The sequence below is a fragment of the Fundulus heteroclitus genome, chromosome 19, assembly GCF_011125445.2.
Source record: "Fundulus heteroclitus isolate FHET01 chromosome 19, MU-UCD_Fhet_4.1, whole genome shotgun sequence".
Classification (NCBI taxonomy): Eukaryota; Metazoa; Chordata; class Actinopteri; order Cyprinodontiformes; family Fundulidae; genus Fundulus; species Fundulus heteroclitus.
In genome coordinates, this window is record NC_046379.1 from 26,939,595 (window position 1) to 26,957,454 (window position 17,860).

A 17,860-nucleotide genomic window follows, 5' to 3' on the forward strand; every position below is an offset into this window, starting at 1 on the left:
TTTTGTCACGTTACAAGCAGAGATCTCCGTGTATTTCATCTGTGTGGTATGTGATAGACCAGCACAAAGCTCTCCATCACATCATTGTGAAATGGTAGCAAAAGGAACTAGAACTGTTGCTACATTAAGGCTTCAGTTCTTTCAGGGTGTGCCTCCAGCAGCTTTACACAACTAGATACTGACTTTTTAGCCAATAATTCTTGGGAAACATCTTGCACTCAGTCAGCCTGAATGGGTGTTGTCTATACGCAACAATTTTTGGTGTCTTGCAACCAATTCTCAACCGTATTCAGGTCTGTGCTTTGACTAGGCCATTCTAACACAGGAATACCCGTTATTTCTAAATATTTCCAGTGTAGCCCAGGATGTATTTCTAGGATTGTTGTCCTGCTAAAAGTGATAGCTGGTCCTCAGTCTCAAGTCTTCCAGCTTATCTCCAGCCGTTTTCCCATCAACTTGGACCAGTTTACCTCAAGAATTGAGGCCCACAGCATGATGCTGCCACAGTTTGTCCGGGGGATGTTTCTTGCTACTTGTTTGTTCTTTAATGTTCTCTAGAAAACCTTTTAGGTCTTTATAGAACATCCAGAAATTAAATAACAAACAGGTTGACTCTATTTACATATCTGGTGATTTCTGAAGGTACCAAAACTTTGAGTGAATGCTTTTGCAAGGCCTCGTAGGTGTGAGCACTTATTTTGTGCGCTTTATGGGACGCATGAAGGAGTTTCATATTAGAATTTGAGCCATTGGACCATAAAAACATCTTTAACCTGTTCTTGTACTCAGGAAATGGGTGGAACTGTGATCTTGACATTTACGCAAGGTATGTGTCTGTGAAAGCTCCGAATGCAAATGGCTATGTGGCTGAGGTGTGGCACAGAAATGGCCCAGCAGCACAGGAAATGAAATATCTAAAAGCAGATGTTGGTTTGTAGATTTTTCTGTCTTCCCGGTAGTGGTGATAACTTGCGCATGATAGCTGGGGAAGTTTTTCTCTGTCGTCTCATCTTTGATTTTTATTTGTTTTTTTGCACGCCATAATAGATGCAGCTTTCCTGTGAGTCATGATGTGGTCGCGTTGTTGGCGTTTCAGAAAGTGCACCTCTCTGCCCACCGCCTTAAGAAGTTTACAGTCAGCCAAACATATTTCTGTCCGCCTTCATATAGGGCGCTCACCGATGGAAGCAGAGATGAGGATTGTTTTGGCTCATTGTTCTTACTTAGGGGGGCAGAAAGAATGAGGCCTTCCTGACGTATTGTTGGATGTCGGGTCACACTCAGCAGGGAGGTGCTGCTTTAGAGGAGCACAGACGATGTGACCCGGCATGGCCCCGCACAGATTGTCTCATTTTAGTGCTAAGGCGCTGCCTTTCACATGTCTTAGTGCTAAAAAGAGGGATGGTTATTTAAGCGAGCAGTGACCTGTACATTTCCATGTAGTTTTTGAATAATTTTATTTGTTTGGATCTACAAAAAGTATTTCCCTGTTGCAGTCGGGAGTTTGCATACAGTCATCAGTGACTGGGCTAAATGATTGGACACTTCAATGTACCTTTAAGATAAGATCTGATTGCATCCGATGCTTTTCGTAGCACTCCAAAAGCTTTTAGCACAGCGCTGGCCAGACATTCTTGAAAGAATTGGTGGAGTTCATTTAAATTTGGTAGTTTCCTGGCACAAACACTGGTTATCAGGAATAGATCACAGATTTTTATTTTGGTTAAGAACAGTGATTTTTAAAATGGTAACTTGAGAAACTTAAACTTAGCCAACTTTATCCAATTCAAAACCAGTTTTGTTTAAGATTTGTTTCTTTTTTTTTAACACCCAACTGGGTCCAACCTCTAACCATCGGGCATTAAATGGGAGGATTTGGAAAAAGTCTTGCTGCTTCATAATTCCAGCAGCTGCCGTCACAATGCTTTACCGCCAGTTATGATGTCATCTGAAAGAATCACCAGAGGCTTCTCCAAAGATGCACTTTATTGCCACAGATATTCACTCATCCCTTCAGGTCATGGTATTCGGGTGTTCCAACCACTCCCCTAACCACACATGTATAAAATAAAGCACCTAAGCAGACTGCAGACTGCTTCTACAAACATGTATGAACAACTGGGGCGCTCTCAGGAGCTCAGTGAATTTCAGCATAGTCCTGTGATATGATCCCAGTCCAATCAGGACATTTCTTCACTACTAAACATTCCTCAGTCAACTGTTGGGACTTGTATAACAAAGTGGAAGAAACTGGGAACAGTATCGGATTTTTATGTGGCCTCCAAGTCAACTCAAGAAGCGTATGGAAAGAGCTTGATGGGATGGGTTTGCATGGTCGAGCAGCTACATCCAAGGTTTACGTCATCCAAGCGCTATGCAAAGCATCAAATGCTGTGGCATACAGCCTAGGATGCCATCACTGGACCCTAGAGCAGTAGAGACATGTCCTCTGGGGTGGTTTGGCAGGTTCCAGAAGACTATTGTTTGACTCTAATGTGTCAAGTTTGCTGCAAAGGGGATTATGGTGTAGAGCTGCTTTTCAGGAGCAGTAAATGGAACACTAAATGCTCCAGCACAGGAACATACCAAGGCATCTCGAACAATTAAATGCTCTGAACTTGTCGGAGCAGCTTGGGGATGCCTGGATTCCTATAAAAAATGACTGCTGACCAGTACACAAAGCAAGGTTAAAAGAAACAATAACATTTTTCAACCGACACATGCACATCTATCCCAAGTTTTCCCTAATTATAGCCTTTTTCTTCTTCTTCATCTGGTACATCACTGACCTTGCGGTAACTACCAAGATTTATAACGAGTTGCCGACCTTGTAGTTGAACAACCTTCCTATTACTACTCCCTTGTGGTAGCAGTAACACAATACTCTGGGTTAGCATCAGGGACAAAATGTTCAATACCAAACAAACCTATCATTAAGAATCTGTCACGATGCCTAAAAGCTTTTGAATTTACTGAATATCCAGGATTCGGGCAAAAGAAAGAAAATGAATGTCCTCCTAAATGTTTAATGCATTGCATAAGTCATTTCCAGTTTTTTTGTCTGCTATTATCAGCTCCTAAATCCTGTATGTATTTTCTTGCAGTGTGACAGGGTGTCAGGGTGATTCCCAGGATGAACTTAGTCATGATTTGCCCAGACATTCCTTGGATTTGGTGCTGTGCCATCTAGTTGATGGACTGACGTAATCATACTGGTAAACTGGCAAATGAGTACAAGTGAGCTTGCTGGAGTTGCTCCTTTATTTATAAGGAAAGCAGGGGTGTGGCTGTGCTTTACGTGAGCTTAGAAAAAATCGACTGAAGGAACTTTGCATTAAAAAGCGAGTTATGCAGCACAGCATTGCACTACTCGGATATCATTTACATTGTTTTGTTTGGTGTTTCATATTAGATTATGTGGATAACAGCAAATTAAAATGTCACAAACTTTAGTCTTATTGGCATGTTGTTGTTTTTTTTAAATGAAAGGGTTCAGTGCTTTATGAAAACAAGCACTTCAATCCTGTTAGAAAATGTCTTAAACCAACAGCTTTAAAAATAGCTTTCTTGAAAACAAAGGATGACTGGGAAAGTTTTACTGTCTCAGACATCAAGAGCCCAAGTTTTGTCTTCTCAAATTTCTTTATTTTTTTCCCCAATGTACCTTTATTCCTGATTATTGCAGGTTTGTGACTAATGTTAATTGTTATTTCAACCACATGATGTTGTCTGAAGATTTTATTAATTATTTAGTGGCAGATAAATGCATATAATGTTATTTAGTGGCATATAAAATGCATATAAAAAGCTGAGTCTTTGCTTTATTCTGAATTTTACAACAAACAGAAGAAATAACTTGTAGAGATTTGGAGATTTTTACATAAACATTTCAGGCTACTTAAAAATGAGAAAATGAAGTCCCGAGTAACAAAAAGTTTACTATTTTAATTATTTTGTAGGGGAGATGGACACTGTTTGCCTGAAGACAAAAGGTTACATTTAGGCCTTGGATCTCCAAGTTTCACGCTCAAACGTCCAAATCTGACTTCTAGATGAGGTCAAGGTTCTGTAAGAACTTGTGATGAGGACACAAAACAATCACTGGGTGACTTTGTCAGCCAATGATCTAGAAGCTGTTGTTAGGCTGGACTGTGCTATCTTTACTCCTGAGTTGTTCCCACAGAAAAGATTGTGTGAAAACCAAAACATATAGCAACAGCCGCCATATACTGTATATGTTAGCCTTAAAGCATGTTGGCGGGAACCAATGGTAACATTTTGGCTAGCTGTAGTGCTGCACAAAGCAGTCTCAGCAGTTTAAAGAGGGTGATATCAGGGCAGTGTGGCACTGGGGGTAACAATTCTTACTCTTGCCATTGTTTTCTAAACTTTCCTAACAGGAACACACTTTGGGTGCTTAGCAGAGTCTCTACTCAAGTTAGCGCTAGTCAGTTCGTGACTTTTACACATATCGGAGACATCCCACTGAAGTGTGCCAATACAGAATAAATTATCAGGCTTAATCTTTGGCTGGTTTTATCATAGGCACTAAAGGCCCTGAATAGAAACGGGTTTGAAAAGGATTGCTAGGTGCTGTGCCCTGGAGCGTTGGCGGCCCACCCGAATGGTTCCAGTGTTTTGATAGAAAATATGGGGGACCTTGCATCACTTTTCTAGAAAGTAGCTGCTCAGATATTTTACATTGCACATTTGACAGTCTACTATAATGTATGTCAAGAATCAAGGCTCTTTATCTTCACCATGTGTTACCACAGTGATTTTTTTTTTTCAGACAGAACAGTTCAGAATCCACACAGATAACATGCAACATGCTGACACAACACAACATAATATTGCCACACATTATTTTTGTTTTTTTATAAACGAAATCAGTTGATTACACTAACCAACATGCTTTTTGAGAAGCTTAGAGCATGCAAATAGTCTTTATGGTCTGATAAGACTTGTATCCGAGTCAAATAAGTCTGATATCAGTCCCTTTGCGAACGGTGTCTTTCATGCAGGAAGATCATTGGTGACACACTTCCTCCTACCTGTATTTCCTGTTTAACTCATGGTCACACGTATTTGACAGTTATTTACAAAAAGGTTAATGATTATTTAATGTTAAAGCATTTTCTATAAACCACTAAGATGTTTTTGAGATCAAAGCTGTTTAATAACAGAGGTCTACTGTGGTTTTGACCCGTGTTGAATTAGCCGGTGTCCCTAAACTCTAAGACCAGCTCATTATCTACTGCAAATAAGAAGTTAACTGCTCAGAATAGTTTAACAGAGCCCTACCTTTAAACTCTTCAGCCATCTTTTTAATTAATAAAAACATTGTGTCATTGCTTCTCACGTTATCCAACTTTTCTTGCAGATGGTATAGGCTCAACTCTAAGACTGGAAAGAAGGAGAAGGAGAGGGGAGACATTCAAGTCACCATCCAGTTCACCCGAAACAACCTGACGGCCAGCATGTATGACCTGGTCATGAAGGACAAGGGAGCCTCCACCTTCAGCAAACTGAAGGAGCGCATGAAGGGGAAGAGGCGATCTAGTGACGAGGACTCTTCTTCTGCTGTCGTGCCAGGCGGATACAGCACACTGTACCGCATGCGCCACAGACTGCCAAGCGATGGAGGAGGCGAGGAGGACTACGAGGACGACGAGGGGGGCGAAGTCCGGCGAAGCAAGATGAGGACCTTCTTTTTGCGGGGCAAGTTACGGAAGTCGTCAGACACGCGCTCTAGCACGTCTCTAGGCTCTGAGAGCAGCGAGTCGTCGTCGCGGGGCGGGAGCCTCAGTCCGACGGCCGGTATCAGCGTGGTGGTTTCTGACCTGTCCAACTCCCCCAGTAACAGCAGCAACTTCACTGCGGACAACAGTCCAGGTGAATCTGGAAGGAAGGCCATGTCATGTTATCAGTAGGGTAGAACATTTTACCATTCAAGTCATTAGAGGTGAAGGATATAGTCAGATTCTCCACTATTTGAGAAGCACTGCTCTAACTTAATTTTTAAACATGTCCCTGAAACAGATATTGGTTAACTTTGACTGTAACGAAAGCAATTTTCGTATCTGTTTTCCACACTAGATAGTTGCTGTCACCGTAACCTTGTATGGCCTAGCAATCACCAAAAAAGGATCTTTCTTTGGTGACTGATTCAGGTCTGAAGCTGTATGTGTAGCTATAGTGTTTATGGAGGCTTGTCCTAACTTGAGTTCAATGGTCACAGAGTGTCATTTTGAGAATTATTTTGGACTTAGTACTGTAAAGATTGGGATCATTTTAGTAAAACGGTGACATCTCTGGCTGCCTGCATCAGTTTCTTCCATGTCTCTCTCAAATAATTGCTGTTTTTTGTCTTCTTGTTGCAGAACATACAGCAAACACGTCGCCCAGGTCGTCCTCTCTCAAATGCGAGTTTGGTGACGAGGCTGGTGAAATCTCCATCGCCGTCCCTCCGCCGACTGTTTATGTGAACGGAAGCCATGCCTACAAAGTCCAGGCCCAGGATCGAGGCTCAGGAAAATCGTCAGATTCTTTAGGCCTGGGAGTTTTGCAGAAGGCCATGCCCCTCTCTGTTTCTCTACAGAACCTCAGCACGAGGCCCTTCACGGACCTGCCCAAAGGCCCCGTGGGAGACGGGCGCCGTTGGTCGTTTGACAGGCCTGGCGAGGAGGAGAAAGCTGCCATTGCGGCAGCTCTGGAGAAAAGTGGCCCCATGCTGGGTGAAGAAGAGGAGCGGCCGGAACAGGCATTACTGCCAAAAGCTTCGAAGGCGGAGTCAGAGAATCAGGTGAAAAAGCAGAGGAAGAACTTGTTCTCACACGGGCGGAGTGAGTCTGCAGGGAAGGGTCAGAATCAGTCCAAGGACGAGTCTGAACAAACCTCTGCTGCCACCGAGGAGAAGCACCGGGCTTGGTTCGGATCAAAGGACTCGCACAACAAACCCAGGTGAGATGTGCACTGTTAACACCTGACATGTCAGGACTTCTTCAGCTACCAAATGAAGCTGTTGTTGAGTTATAATTTTAGGTTAAAATGAGTGAAGCTTTTTGCTCAGTCTCCTGCAGATATCTTCTCTCAGGGGTTACAAACAAAGATGTTTTTAATGTGTAAGATCTTCAATTTCATCAGATCAGGGTTGACTCAGTGGTTTCTTTCTCTGGCAGCTGAAATGAAATACAACACAAGTCATAAGCAAGTCTATACTATACATTAGGAGAGAAACAATTATAGAAATATTTAGTGCAACATTATATCAAAGTTGTCTATTTCTCAAGCAAAACGTCAATTTCTCTGGTCGCCTGTATATTAACCTCTGCTTAACTTTGAGTGCTTTACTTCCCAAACTGCAGGAAGACCCACATAAACATGTTTGTTTGCTTACATATTAAACAAGTTGATCGCCGCATTTGGTGACCTTATGATGGAGCACGACTCGTTAAACCTGTTCTTAGTGTCAAACTAATTGCCTGAACTGCCAAACGCAGACTTGTACTCCTCTAACCCTTTCAAAGAACGATGAACCTGTTCTCCAAACAGTTGAAATAGTCTTTCGATGCCATTGTCATTGTAGGTTTAGTTATATCTATTACATGCTTTCTTGACTCTTGGTAGAGTGCCCTGCTTAAGTATTCACACCACTTGAGCTTGTTCTTCCCAATCTAAGTATTCTGCTGGGAGTTTTCTTGTGATGGACCAACACAAAGTAGAGCCTGGTGTGGACAACTGTGCACCCTCTTCCTTCCACTTCACAATTGTGTGCACAATTACTTTGGTCTGTCACATGAAATCCCAATGAAATACTTTAGATGACAAAAAGCACTGTGCAATGTGTTCTAAAGACAAAAGTGGGACCAACACCTGGTGTCAAGCACAAAATGAGCACGGTGCATTGTTGGAGTTTTCTTCCTGTGTAGCAGTATTACAGCTATGCCTCCAGCTCTGAACTGATCCCTGCTGGTCCAAGTCTCTGGTTACAGCAGAAGTCTGCGATCCAGATGGAGGAGTGGAGCTGCTCTTATATAACATTAACCTTGTACAGGCCATAATACCGCTCTGGAATAATGTCTTTTTTTTTCCGGAAACATGATCTGGATGATCTTTTTTGTTAGGCTGCAGATGGGTATGCAGGTTGGTAATATGTGTGTGAGCAGGAAGAAATGGGATAAGACGGCCCTTTCCACCTGTCTTATGTGCACACACTCAAACAAGTAATTCTTCATTAGTTTGTCAGCAGGTGTTTTGTCCTGTACCATTCCCCTGTGATGAAATACTACACTCTGTCACTTTTAATAGATTCTATCAAATTTTATTCAGATCTTAGATAGCACCTACCTAGCCCTTGCAAAAGTATTCACACGTACTGTTTTTTCACCATTTTGTCATGTTACAACATCAAACTTTAATGCATTTTATTTGGATTTCTGGTGACAGAAATAACAGGCATTGGTGGTTATTTGTGAATGATAGATGTTTTTTTAAAAAAAAAAAAAAAGAATAGTTAGCAAAGCTCTGAGAAGAGTCTCAGCCTTTTTCCACCCGTTTGGCTGCATTTGCAGCTGTAAATCTTTTTTGGGTGTGTATCTATCAACTTAGCACTTGTAGTCCTCGTTCATGTGACAAAGTTTTTTTTTAAATGACAACTGAGAAGTTTTTTTGCGTGTCTACTGTTTGTATAAACCACAACAGTGCATCTTTTGTCTGTAAGAAGCAGGCTCTGAAAAATGGTTCAAGAGTGTAGCGTTTAAAAAAAAAAAAAAAAAAAAAAAAAAAACAACCCGTGGCCATGTACACACTAGAACATAATCTTCCTATTCGGTGAAGCCATGGCACATGCCCAGTATGACTTGGTTGTGGCACCTTTTTAACCAGGGAGTGGTTGAACTTACTGCCCGCTAGTGGCGGGGCAGGGAAATGAGTTAAAACGTTGTCATTTAGGTGTGTTAACAGAAACAGAACGACAGTCAAACATCTCAATGGGTCGTTGTCGCGTAAACAGGACCCCACAGAGCAACGAAGCATGCCCACAGCATGATGCTGCCTTCACTGTGTCGTCATGGTGACAGTGTGTAGCGTTACGTTTCCTGTGCACAAAGCATTTTGCAGGTCAGCAGATGTAGACAGAAAAGCAGAATTTATACTAAGATTATATTACAAGGACTCTATTTAAATAGCTTACCCCTTGGTTTGTTGCTCAGGGTTTTATTTAGGGATAACAAAGTAAAGGGGGCTCAATACACATGCATACCAGACGGAAGAAAGTTCGCAAACCTTGTATTTCCCTTCCTCCTTTAGAGCTCTGCCAGTTTAAGTCAGTCTGTGACATAAAATCTCAACAAAATACTTTAAAGTTTGTAACATGACATAATGAGAAAAAGCACACTCTTTTAAAAAACACAAACAAAATCCTGAAGTCATAAGTTCCTGCTGATTGTAGTGAGTTGAGATATTCTGGCATACGCAATACCTCCCTGCAAATGTTTTTAGGTGCTGAGGTTGGCAGAGATGACGCCTCCTTCTTTTGCTGCAAAGTGTTACAATACAGGTTCACAGGTTAAACATGGAAGAGTTTGAGTCCAAAATACGTTGTGCTTTTGAGGTATTGTTTACACAGTACTCACTGTTAAATGAATGGGAATGCAAACTTTTTTTTATAATTTATACATTTTTGCATTTACTTTAATTGGATGGTTTAGGATGCTGAAAGAAAATCCCATATTCAGTTCATATGCTGATCTTATTCCATAAACCTTTTGGGTCTGTTGCTGAACAGAGTGCCTTTCTGTTTGCTCTGCACTTCTGTTGCCGCTAGAATGGAAAGAATGTCTAATTCTCTAATTACATTTGCAAGTCTTTAAACCTTTTCCCTCCTGTGTTTAATGGCAGCAGTCATCTATCTCTGTAATATACCTCTGATAAATCAGTTTTATGCATAACTGCCGAGCAACAAGCCAACAGATGACTAAAGACACTAGTTAACCAGAAAATCATGGAGCATTTGTAGGTGAAAGGGCCATATTAGTTAATTAAAATTAGATTTAAAAAAAGTAATAAAAAATACCGTAACAGATGGCAATCTCACCTCTACCTCTTATGTACGTGAAAAATGTGTAAAGGCATACTACGCAGATTTTTAGTAGTGTTTGTAAACCCGGCTTTAACTCCGCTTTGCTGCCACCTAATGCTGCATTCAGTGTACCAGAAACTCAAAAATGTCATGCTTTTAAATGGAGACAAATCAAAAAGCGCTATTTTAATAGAACATTTATGACCGAGCCATTCTAGTAGCTTTCTGAGGTTAATGGTTTTAACTCGAATCACAGGAGTGTTTTTCTTCTGCTTGTATTTACACTGCAAATAAGAAGATTGATGTGATGTAATGACCACCGAGCAGACGAATCATGCTGTTCCTGTGGTGCAGAAATACTTTTATCATTAGGGCTGGCCTTTCTGGTTAGCCATATGGAATTCAGTGTCTGTCAAAAGTATTCACACCCATTGAGCTTTTACACAAACTTTCATCCACAAACTTTACTGTATTCCATTGGGATTTTATATGACAGACTAGAGAAGAGGTTGACGGAAAAATGCAGATACTTAGTTTTCAAAGACTTTAATAACATAAAATCTGAAAAGTGTGGCCTGCATTTGTATTTAGCCTCCCTGAGTCAGTACTTTGTAAAACCATCTTTCACTGAAATTACACTTCTAAATCTTATGGAGTACATCTCTACAAGTGTTTCACATCGACAGACTAAACATTTCTGCCCATTTTATTTATTTATTTTAATCTTTTGCAAAACAGTGCAGTCCAGGGATGCACAATATATCAGCATTCACATCAGTGTTGGTCGATGTTAGTCAATTGTCAACATATCGGCATTGGTCCCATAATTAAAACTGGGCTGAAATTAATAACCAGCATTTATTTCCATCTTGTTGACATTTGGGTATGTGTTTGTGGTATTTGGTTGGCTATCTGAATCAATGCCGTGCAGGATTGGTGTTTGTTTAAATAAAGCAGAGATGTTTGGTTGTTTTTCTACAGTGTCAAAAGGGTAGATAAATATATAGAATCTAGATAGCGGTAAATAAAGAAATAACTTTCATTCTTTAATGGACATATAAACATCTTTATACAACCCAAAAATTGCAACAGTGATGCATTTTAATTGGAAATTCCAGTTACACAAAATGAATAGACTCTGCATGGTATGCCTTTTAAAATGTGACTTGAGCCAAATGCTTTTTGCTAGCTTGTGTTGAGCAATGTGAACAAGCCTAACTGAAAGGACTATGTGTCCTTCTTTTCACAGCCTGGTGGTCTCCACTAGATTAGAGCCAAGCACTGACCCCCACCCACCACCTCTTCCACTTAGCCCCCACCCCTTGGGTGCCTCCGTTGATCCTACCTCTTTGGTTTCCACACTGCACCACACTAACCCCTTTTGCCGCTCACAGACTACACCACCTCCCATATCCCAGTGCAACCCTTTCTACCCCCTGCTGCAGCACAACCCTTTCTTTACAGATATGTTAACTGATCAGCCACTAAAGTCTCCGCTGCCTCCTTTGCCTTTTCTTTCCAGCTCCCGGCCTCCCATAACTGATCTCTTTCCACAGTCAAGTAACCCCAACCTGACCCAAGATAACCCAACAGCTGAGGACACCGTCACTGGTGCTGATGCAAAAGACAAACTTGGGAAAAGACCTCTCCCTCCAGTTCCCATGGAAAGACAGGAACCTTTAATCCAGAAGTCATCAAACCCCTTTATGTCTGCTGAGAAGCTTATGCAGGACTCAGAGTGGGACGACTCCTTTGATGCGTTTGCAGCTGGCAGGCTGCAGTCTCCTGAGGACCTCGCCATGGAGAGCAGCACACAACAAAATGCCGTCAGTGACCATCCACTGGAACACGACCATAATAAAAGTGAATTACAGCCGTTCCCAGATGCTGATAAGCACACAAATGTTAATGACGCTCTGCATCATCAGCCTGGGGGCAGGTTTTTATCCGATGCATTTTCAGTTCCCGGCCAGATGAGGAACAATAACACCCTTAACATCGACACGTTTCCGCAATTCCTTGAAACGATCCCAGAACACAGAAGCTTCGACAGCGATGACTCAACTTTAAACACCCCCACTAACTCTCCTGAACTGTGTGATTTCAATCTACCTGCACAAGAACGCAACGCCACTAATGATTCCACTGACACTAATATTAACACAGCTGCCTTTCACGTCTCCTCCGCACAATTCAAAGAGAACAACAGCTCTCCAGACCCCAGCTCCTCGGGCCTCGGCAGTTCGACTGAAGAAGACGGCCTCTCCTGTTTTTCATCTCAGTCTGAGAAATTCTCTGTGTCGTCGTCCGAGGAAGCTGAAAGGATCACCCTGCGCGTCAAGAGTCTTTCTGACTCAGCTGTGGCAAAAACTGTAAAAACCTCTGATTCTGGAGACGGCATCGCTGACAAGTCAGATGATCTGTGTTCACTTGACGATGCCCATCAAACTGTTGTTCAGCTGGAGGACAGTCATGGTGAAAAGGTTGGCTGGAGCTTTTTAGAGGACTCGCTTCAGACTCCTCCACTTGCTCTGACGACACCTGAAAGGGAAACAGAGAGTGAACGTGGAGATAACCAAACACTTCAAACTCCTAATGGGAACCCTGATCTGATATCGACAGTACCACCAACATCCATCGTGTCTCAGCAAGCAAACAATGAGGGTAAAGAAGAAAGCCAAGATTACACTGTAGATCCTTTTGCGGATTTCAATCCTTTTCTCAAGAATAGTGCAACAGAAGAAGTGATTCCTGGGTTTCCAGAAGATGAGTTCTCTTCCACGCTACCATCGGTACACATCATCACCTCATCCCCTGAAGCCAAGCAGGATGTGTTGGATGTGTCCAATGAGAAGACTAGTTTTGGAGAGCAGGAAGACCGCCCATACTCCCATGTGGAGCTTGACATTTTTGATTCCCTCAATGTCAGTCGCATTGCTAGCAGTCCTGGCCAAGACTTTCATAGCCCCTTGCTGGATGTGCAGAACTCTGATCAGAGTGGCAACAGCTTGCTCCATAGCCTTTACGTCAGCGCCGACTCACAGGATTATCTGTCCTGTGATTCTCACCCATTCTCCAAAGGGTCCAGCACCTCAGAGCTAAACGAAACACTATACTCAGCTAACTCAACTCTCTGCGCTGAGATGAGCGACATTCAGGCAGATCCTGGTGATCTTCTGGGGATGGATCATACGAATCTATCCCAGTCATCAAACTTTGAGATCAACCAGAATGAAAAACTGGAAGAATCCCTCGACGGGGAGCTAGACAACGTGGTAAACCTCCAGACAAGCCTCACAGTAGGGGATGGATTACAAGTTCTGCCAGCGGTCCTGCCAGACATGAGCTGTAATCCAAAGATCCTCGGTGAGGTAGAGGAGGGCAATCGGCACGAAATCTTCTTGAAATGTCCACAGGGGCAGCATGCTACACTACAGCGCTCCAACTCTGAGGGGACGCTTACGCCTGCCTTCGACCAACTCCTCCTACCCTCTTTTGGGAGCGATCCCTGCTCAATACAGGAATCCTCCTCAGCTCAGCTAGGCCCTGACTTCCCTTTTCCTAACTCCTTTGCTCCTTCTCTAACTCCTGAAAGCAGTAGCTCCCACATAGCGCTCCCTGCCCTCTCTTCCCCTGCAACCGTTTCAGCAACAGTGCCACCCGGCTCAGCGCTCGGTGCCGTGCCACAGCCAGACGTGACCGAGCGGCGGCAATCGGCCAATCAGCCAAGCAGGTGAGGTTGGACATGCTCAGTGCTGGGTGAAAAAGGTGGAGAGGAATTTCTGCCCTGTCTTCTCGAGCGTCTTCCTGCCGCTCTGCTTCTGCCTGCTTCTCTTCGGTGCCAACTCTCGGGGGGTGGTCTTCCTTTTTTCTTTTTTTTTTGTGGTGTGATCTTCTGTGTTTCATCCCTCTGTTGAAATGCGGACACATATACTGGTGTTAACAGGACTCTTCTGCGGGTTTCTTCTGTGTCTCCTATGGTAACAGGAGAGGGGAAACTAAAGGCTCAGGCCAATTAGCAGTTATTTTACCTTCAGCCGTACCACTCTAGTTCTCCGTCCCAACGCGAGCACACGCACACACACACACACACACACACACATTCTTTTTTTAAATACAAAGTGAGGACCGTGTCCCGGCCTCCATAGACTTCCATTTATTTTCAAGCCTCTCTATGGCCTAACCCTGACCTTTACCAGTATATACCTAACTCAAACGTAAACCTGGTTGACACCTTAGTGCTAAACAAAATCCACAGCCAAGAAAAAAAGGTCCTCACTTTACATCAAAGTCCCCAATTTACTAGTAAAATGAATAATACACACACACTGAACCCCCCCTCTCCACAGGGACAGCCAGGGTTCTCACACAGCCACACTCATCTGCCAATACATGAACCAGAAATCAGGGTTTTTTACATGCAAAAAAAAAAGGGTGTTGTTTTGTCATTTCCTTTTCACCTTGGGGTAATAACACACCTAACACGATTCTTCATGTTTGATTACACCTATGCATGCAATTACATCCTTCATTTGAAGATTCGTTTTTCACAACTTTTCCTCCTCCATTTCACACCTGTTTACCCTATATTGATCCCCGTGCGAGGGAAATCAAACGTTACCTACTCTGGATTTATTCCAGTGCCCTGAACGCCTGGTGTCACATTGGAGGTCGACAAAAAGAGTTGGCTTTGCTCAAATGCAGATTCATCTCAGATTAATCGCGCTGGAGATACTCGGGTAGTGACTGTTTACTGCAAGCCGTCACATGTAGGTCACTGACACAGGAAATTGTCTTCCTGTGCTTCGTGAGGGCATTGTCTCGTCTGTTTCTTCATGCCGTGATATCGGGGAGCTGTTATGGGGCTGTTTGTGCACAAGAAGGAAGCCACAGTTTCCAAACACAGCCATTGTTTCCAGAGGAAAACGTTGTTCCAGAGGAAGTTGTGTAAGTGTTCAGGGTGATTTCACGATAAAAGCTCTGATTTTATTTTTAAATTTAAATTTTTTTGCCTGTTTATAACAGACGTCCAAATATAGAGACCTCCAATATGACCACCAGAGATGGTGTATGGTTGCTCATCCGGCTGTAGGCGAGAAATCAGATGGAAACGAGTGAATGGCTCACTGTGTGCACCCTTTGTGTTTGTTTTGTTGTTGTCCCGTGAAGCCCCCACCCGGTGAAGCCCCTGACAACTGCCATGCTGGCTGAGGAGAAGCGGTCCGTGCTGGCCACCGGCCTGGAGAAGCTCAAGTCCACCATCCATCCGGGGAGGAGCAGCCAGATTATTGAGCACGAGGCAGACAAGAAGAAGGTAAAAAAAATAAAAATCTAGTAGTGGTCTGATGATGTTGCAATTTTGCAGCTTTTTCATTCATTTATTACTGCTGTTTAAATTGCTACTGGGCCTTGGAAAAGTGTTTACGAGCCTTCCCATTTTGTCTTGTATAAACTGCAAATTAGAATGTATTTCATTGGGATTGTATGCGATAGACCAACACAAATTAGCACATGTACGTGAAATGGAAAAATTTTTTTACAAATAAGAAAAAATTCTTCGCAAATTAGCTCAAGCTGAGTCAGATTGCCATGAGTTTTTCAGATGGAACCTGGACTGAACCATTCAAGTTCATGAGTGGGCTTTAATACAAACCCTTCCTTTGCAGCCCTGGCTGCATGTTTAGGGTTTACTTCACAATTGTGCACAAGTTGACTGTGTGTTGGTCTATGACATAAAATCTCTTTGAAATACACTGAAGTTGTGATTGCAACTTGACAAAATGTGGAAACGTTCAAGATGTGAATACTTTCAGTACCTCAGTTATTGTGACCCAAAAAGGAATAATTTGGATTTAAAAACTGATGCCACTACCATATACAGTCCTTCGCCCTCACCCTCTGTGTCTCTGTCTGCCCTCAGCCTCTAACAGAGGGAGCGGGCTCGTACTACCACCTGACTCACAGCGAGCTGGTCGCCCTGCTGGTGCAACGCGAGGCCGAACTGGAGAGGCAGAAGGCCGAGTTCGAGCGTCAGAAACTGTTGCTGGCCAAGCGGGAGGTGGAGCTGAAGAAGCTGAAGCCTCAGGTCCGAGACCTGGAGGACTACATTGACACTCTGCTGGTGCGCATCATGGAGCAGAAGCCAACGCTGCTGCAAGTGCGCTCCAAGCTCAAATGAAGGGGAGGGGGGGGGGGGACCCAGACAAACAAAAAAACAAACAAGGGACCGGCCTTTGAGCTCATGTGTTCACTCGAAACCTCCACAACAGCTCTTTTAGTCTCACTGCTACGCTGTCCTTTTTTGATACAGGTATCTAGACGCTGAGAGGTGTCGCGGCGGTGTTTTCTAGCTGGCATGCTTCCCCGTTCTGAAACACGTCCTCGACAGCGGGTTCGGTTTTTCCAGTGGTTCTGAATGTAGCGCGTCCTCAGGTTGTCTTCAGGTTCAAAGAGGCTGGTGGAGGGTTCCAAACCCAGATGCTTCCAGTTTAGCATCCTGACCTGAATCCTTCTTTTCACCGCGCCTATCACCTCTGTCTCCTTTTCCAAAAGGTGTTTGGTTTCTGCTTTGTTTGACGACAGACTGTCGGAGCAGCGGCAGGCATTTCCATGGCTTCCAGACGGATCGCCTCGTTTAAAGGCAGAAGGTGTCTGCTTCCTCGTGTGCCTAGAAATTGCTTTCAAACTTCTTTTGATGTGTCAACCCTGACGTATAAATGGAAAAGTATTGTTTCATACAGGACTTCCCCACCCCCATCCCGAAAATGTTTCTTAGACGACTCACTTTTCAGAAAGGGCAATCAACTGTTTCAGCTCAAGTTTATTCGAACTTTCTATTAAACGCCGGAATGCACTAAAAGTGAATCCCCACCCTCAGCTGCCTACATTGCACAGCAGCTAATTGTGACCTACAGATAACAAAGGCAGCGTAGCATGGCAGCGAATTCAAAGTCCCCGCAGGTTGAGGCTTGACCGAAAAATACATCACCTAAACGGCAAGAATGAAAGGAAATCAGCCCAAACTTTCCACAGAACGCAGTTCGTTACAGAAGTATTTACCAGCCATGAACCCTTTTTAACATTTTATTTTTTTATTTTATTTTATGGGGACTTGACGTGATTGAACAACACAAAATTACGCATAACTGTGAGGTAAAAGGAAAATGATACATGGTTATATTTTTTAAAAATCTGAAAAGTGCGGCATGCTTTTGTATTATGCCCATTTTACCCTGACATGACAAAATAAAACTGGGTGAAATCCATAGTTTGATCTGGATTTCTTTTGGGCCATTCAAGCAGATGGATACTGTCTGATTAAGGTAGATTAAGGCAGCCGCTGCCACAGTCTCCAGACTTTTGTTGCACCCTCTATCTGGTTTCCTCCCAGGATTGTTAAGCTCCATCCAAATTTAACTCTGATCAGCTTCCTTGTTCCCCTGTCCCTGTTGAAGAAAGGCCTCCCCACAGCATGACGCTGCCACCACCACGCTTCACGCTGGAAGAAGTGGTCTCGGGGGCGATATGCAGGGGGAGTGTTTTTTTCGCCACACATGGCGTTTTACATGCGGGCAATGTCGCTGAATTAAGTGTGCGCCAGACATTTTAGATCTTTTATTTGTGATACAATTGTCATTTTCCTTTCACCTCACAACTGTACACTCCTTTCTGTTGGCCAGTCACATTAAATTCCAGATAAATACATGTAGGTGAAATGTGACAAAATGTGGGGAAGCTGTAAGGGGTGGGGGGGATGCTTTTCTGAGGCGCTGTAGAAAT

At 43.2% G+C, this 17,860-nt stretch overlaps 1 protein-coding gene across 4 annotated transcripts in view; it reads left to right on the forward strand.

The window, feature by feature from the left end:
• Window positions 1-17,860, forward strand: part of rab11fip5a (RAB11 family interacting protein 5a (class I)) — a 39,672-nt gene that overhangs the window by 20,353 nt on the left and 1,459 nt on the right. The window contains exons 2-6 of one of the 4 annotated variants that reach the window (XM_012872136.3): window positions 5,384-5,721; window positions 6,384-6,963; window positions 11,331-13,814; window positions 15,251-15,395; window positions 16,002-17,860. The exon at window positions 16,002-17,860 is cut by the window's right edge and continues 1,459 nt beyond it. In XM_012872136.3, coding sequence (XP_012727590.2) covers window positions 5,384-5,721; window positions 6,384-6,963; window positions 11,331-13,814; window positions 15,251-15,395; window positions 16,002-16,259 — 3,805 coding nt within the window. In that variant the 3' untranslated portion in view covers window positions 16,260-17,860. Of the gene's footprint in view, window positions 1-5,383; window positions 5,896-6,383; window positions 6,964-11,330; window positions 13,815-15,250; window positions 15,396-16,001 lie in introns of all 4 variants that reach the window. The other 3 variants (XM_012872135.3, XM_012872137.3, XM_012872138.3) reach the window with 3 other exon arrangements.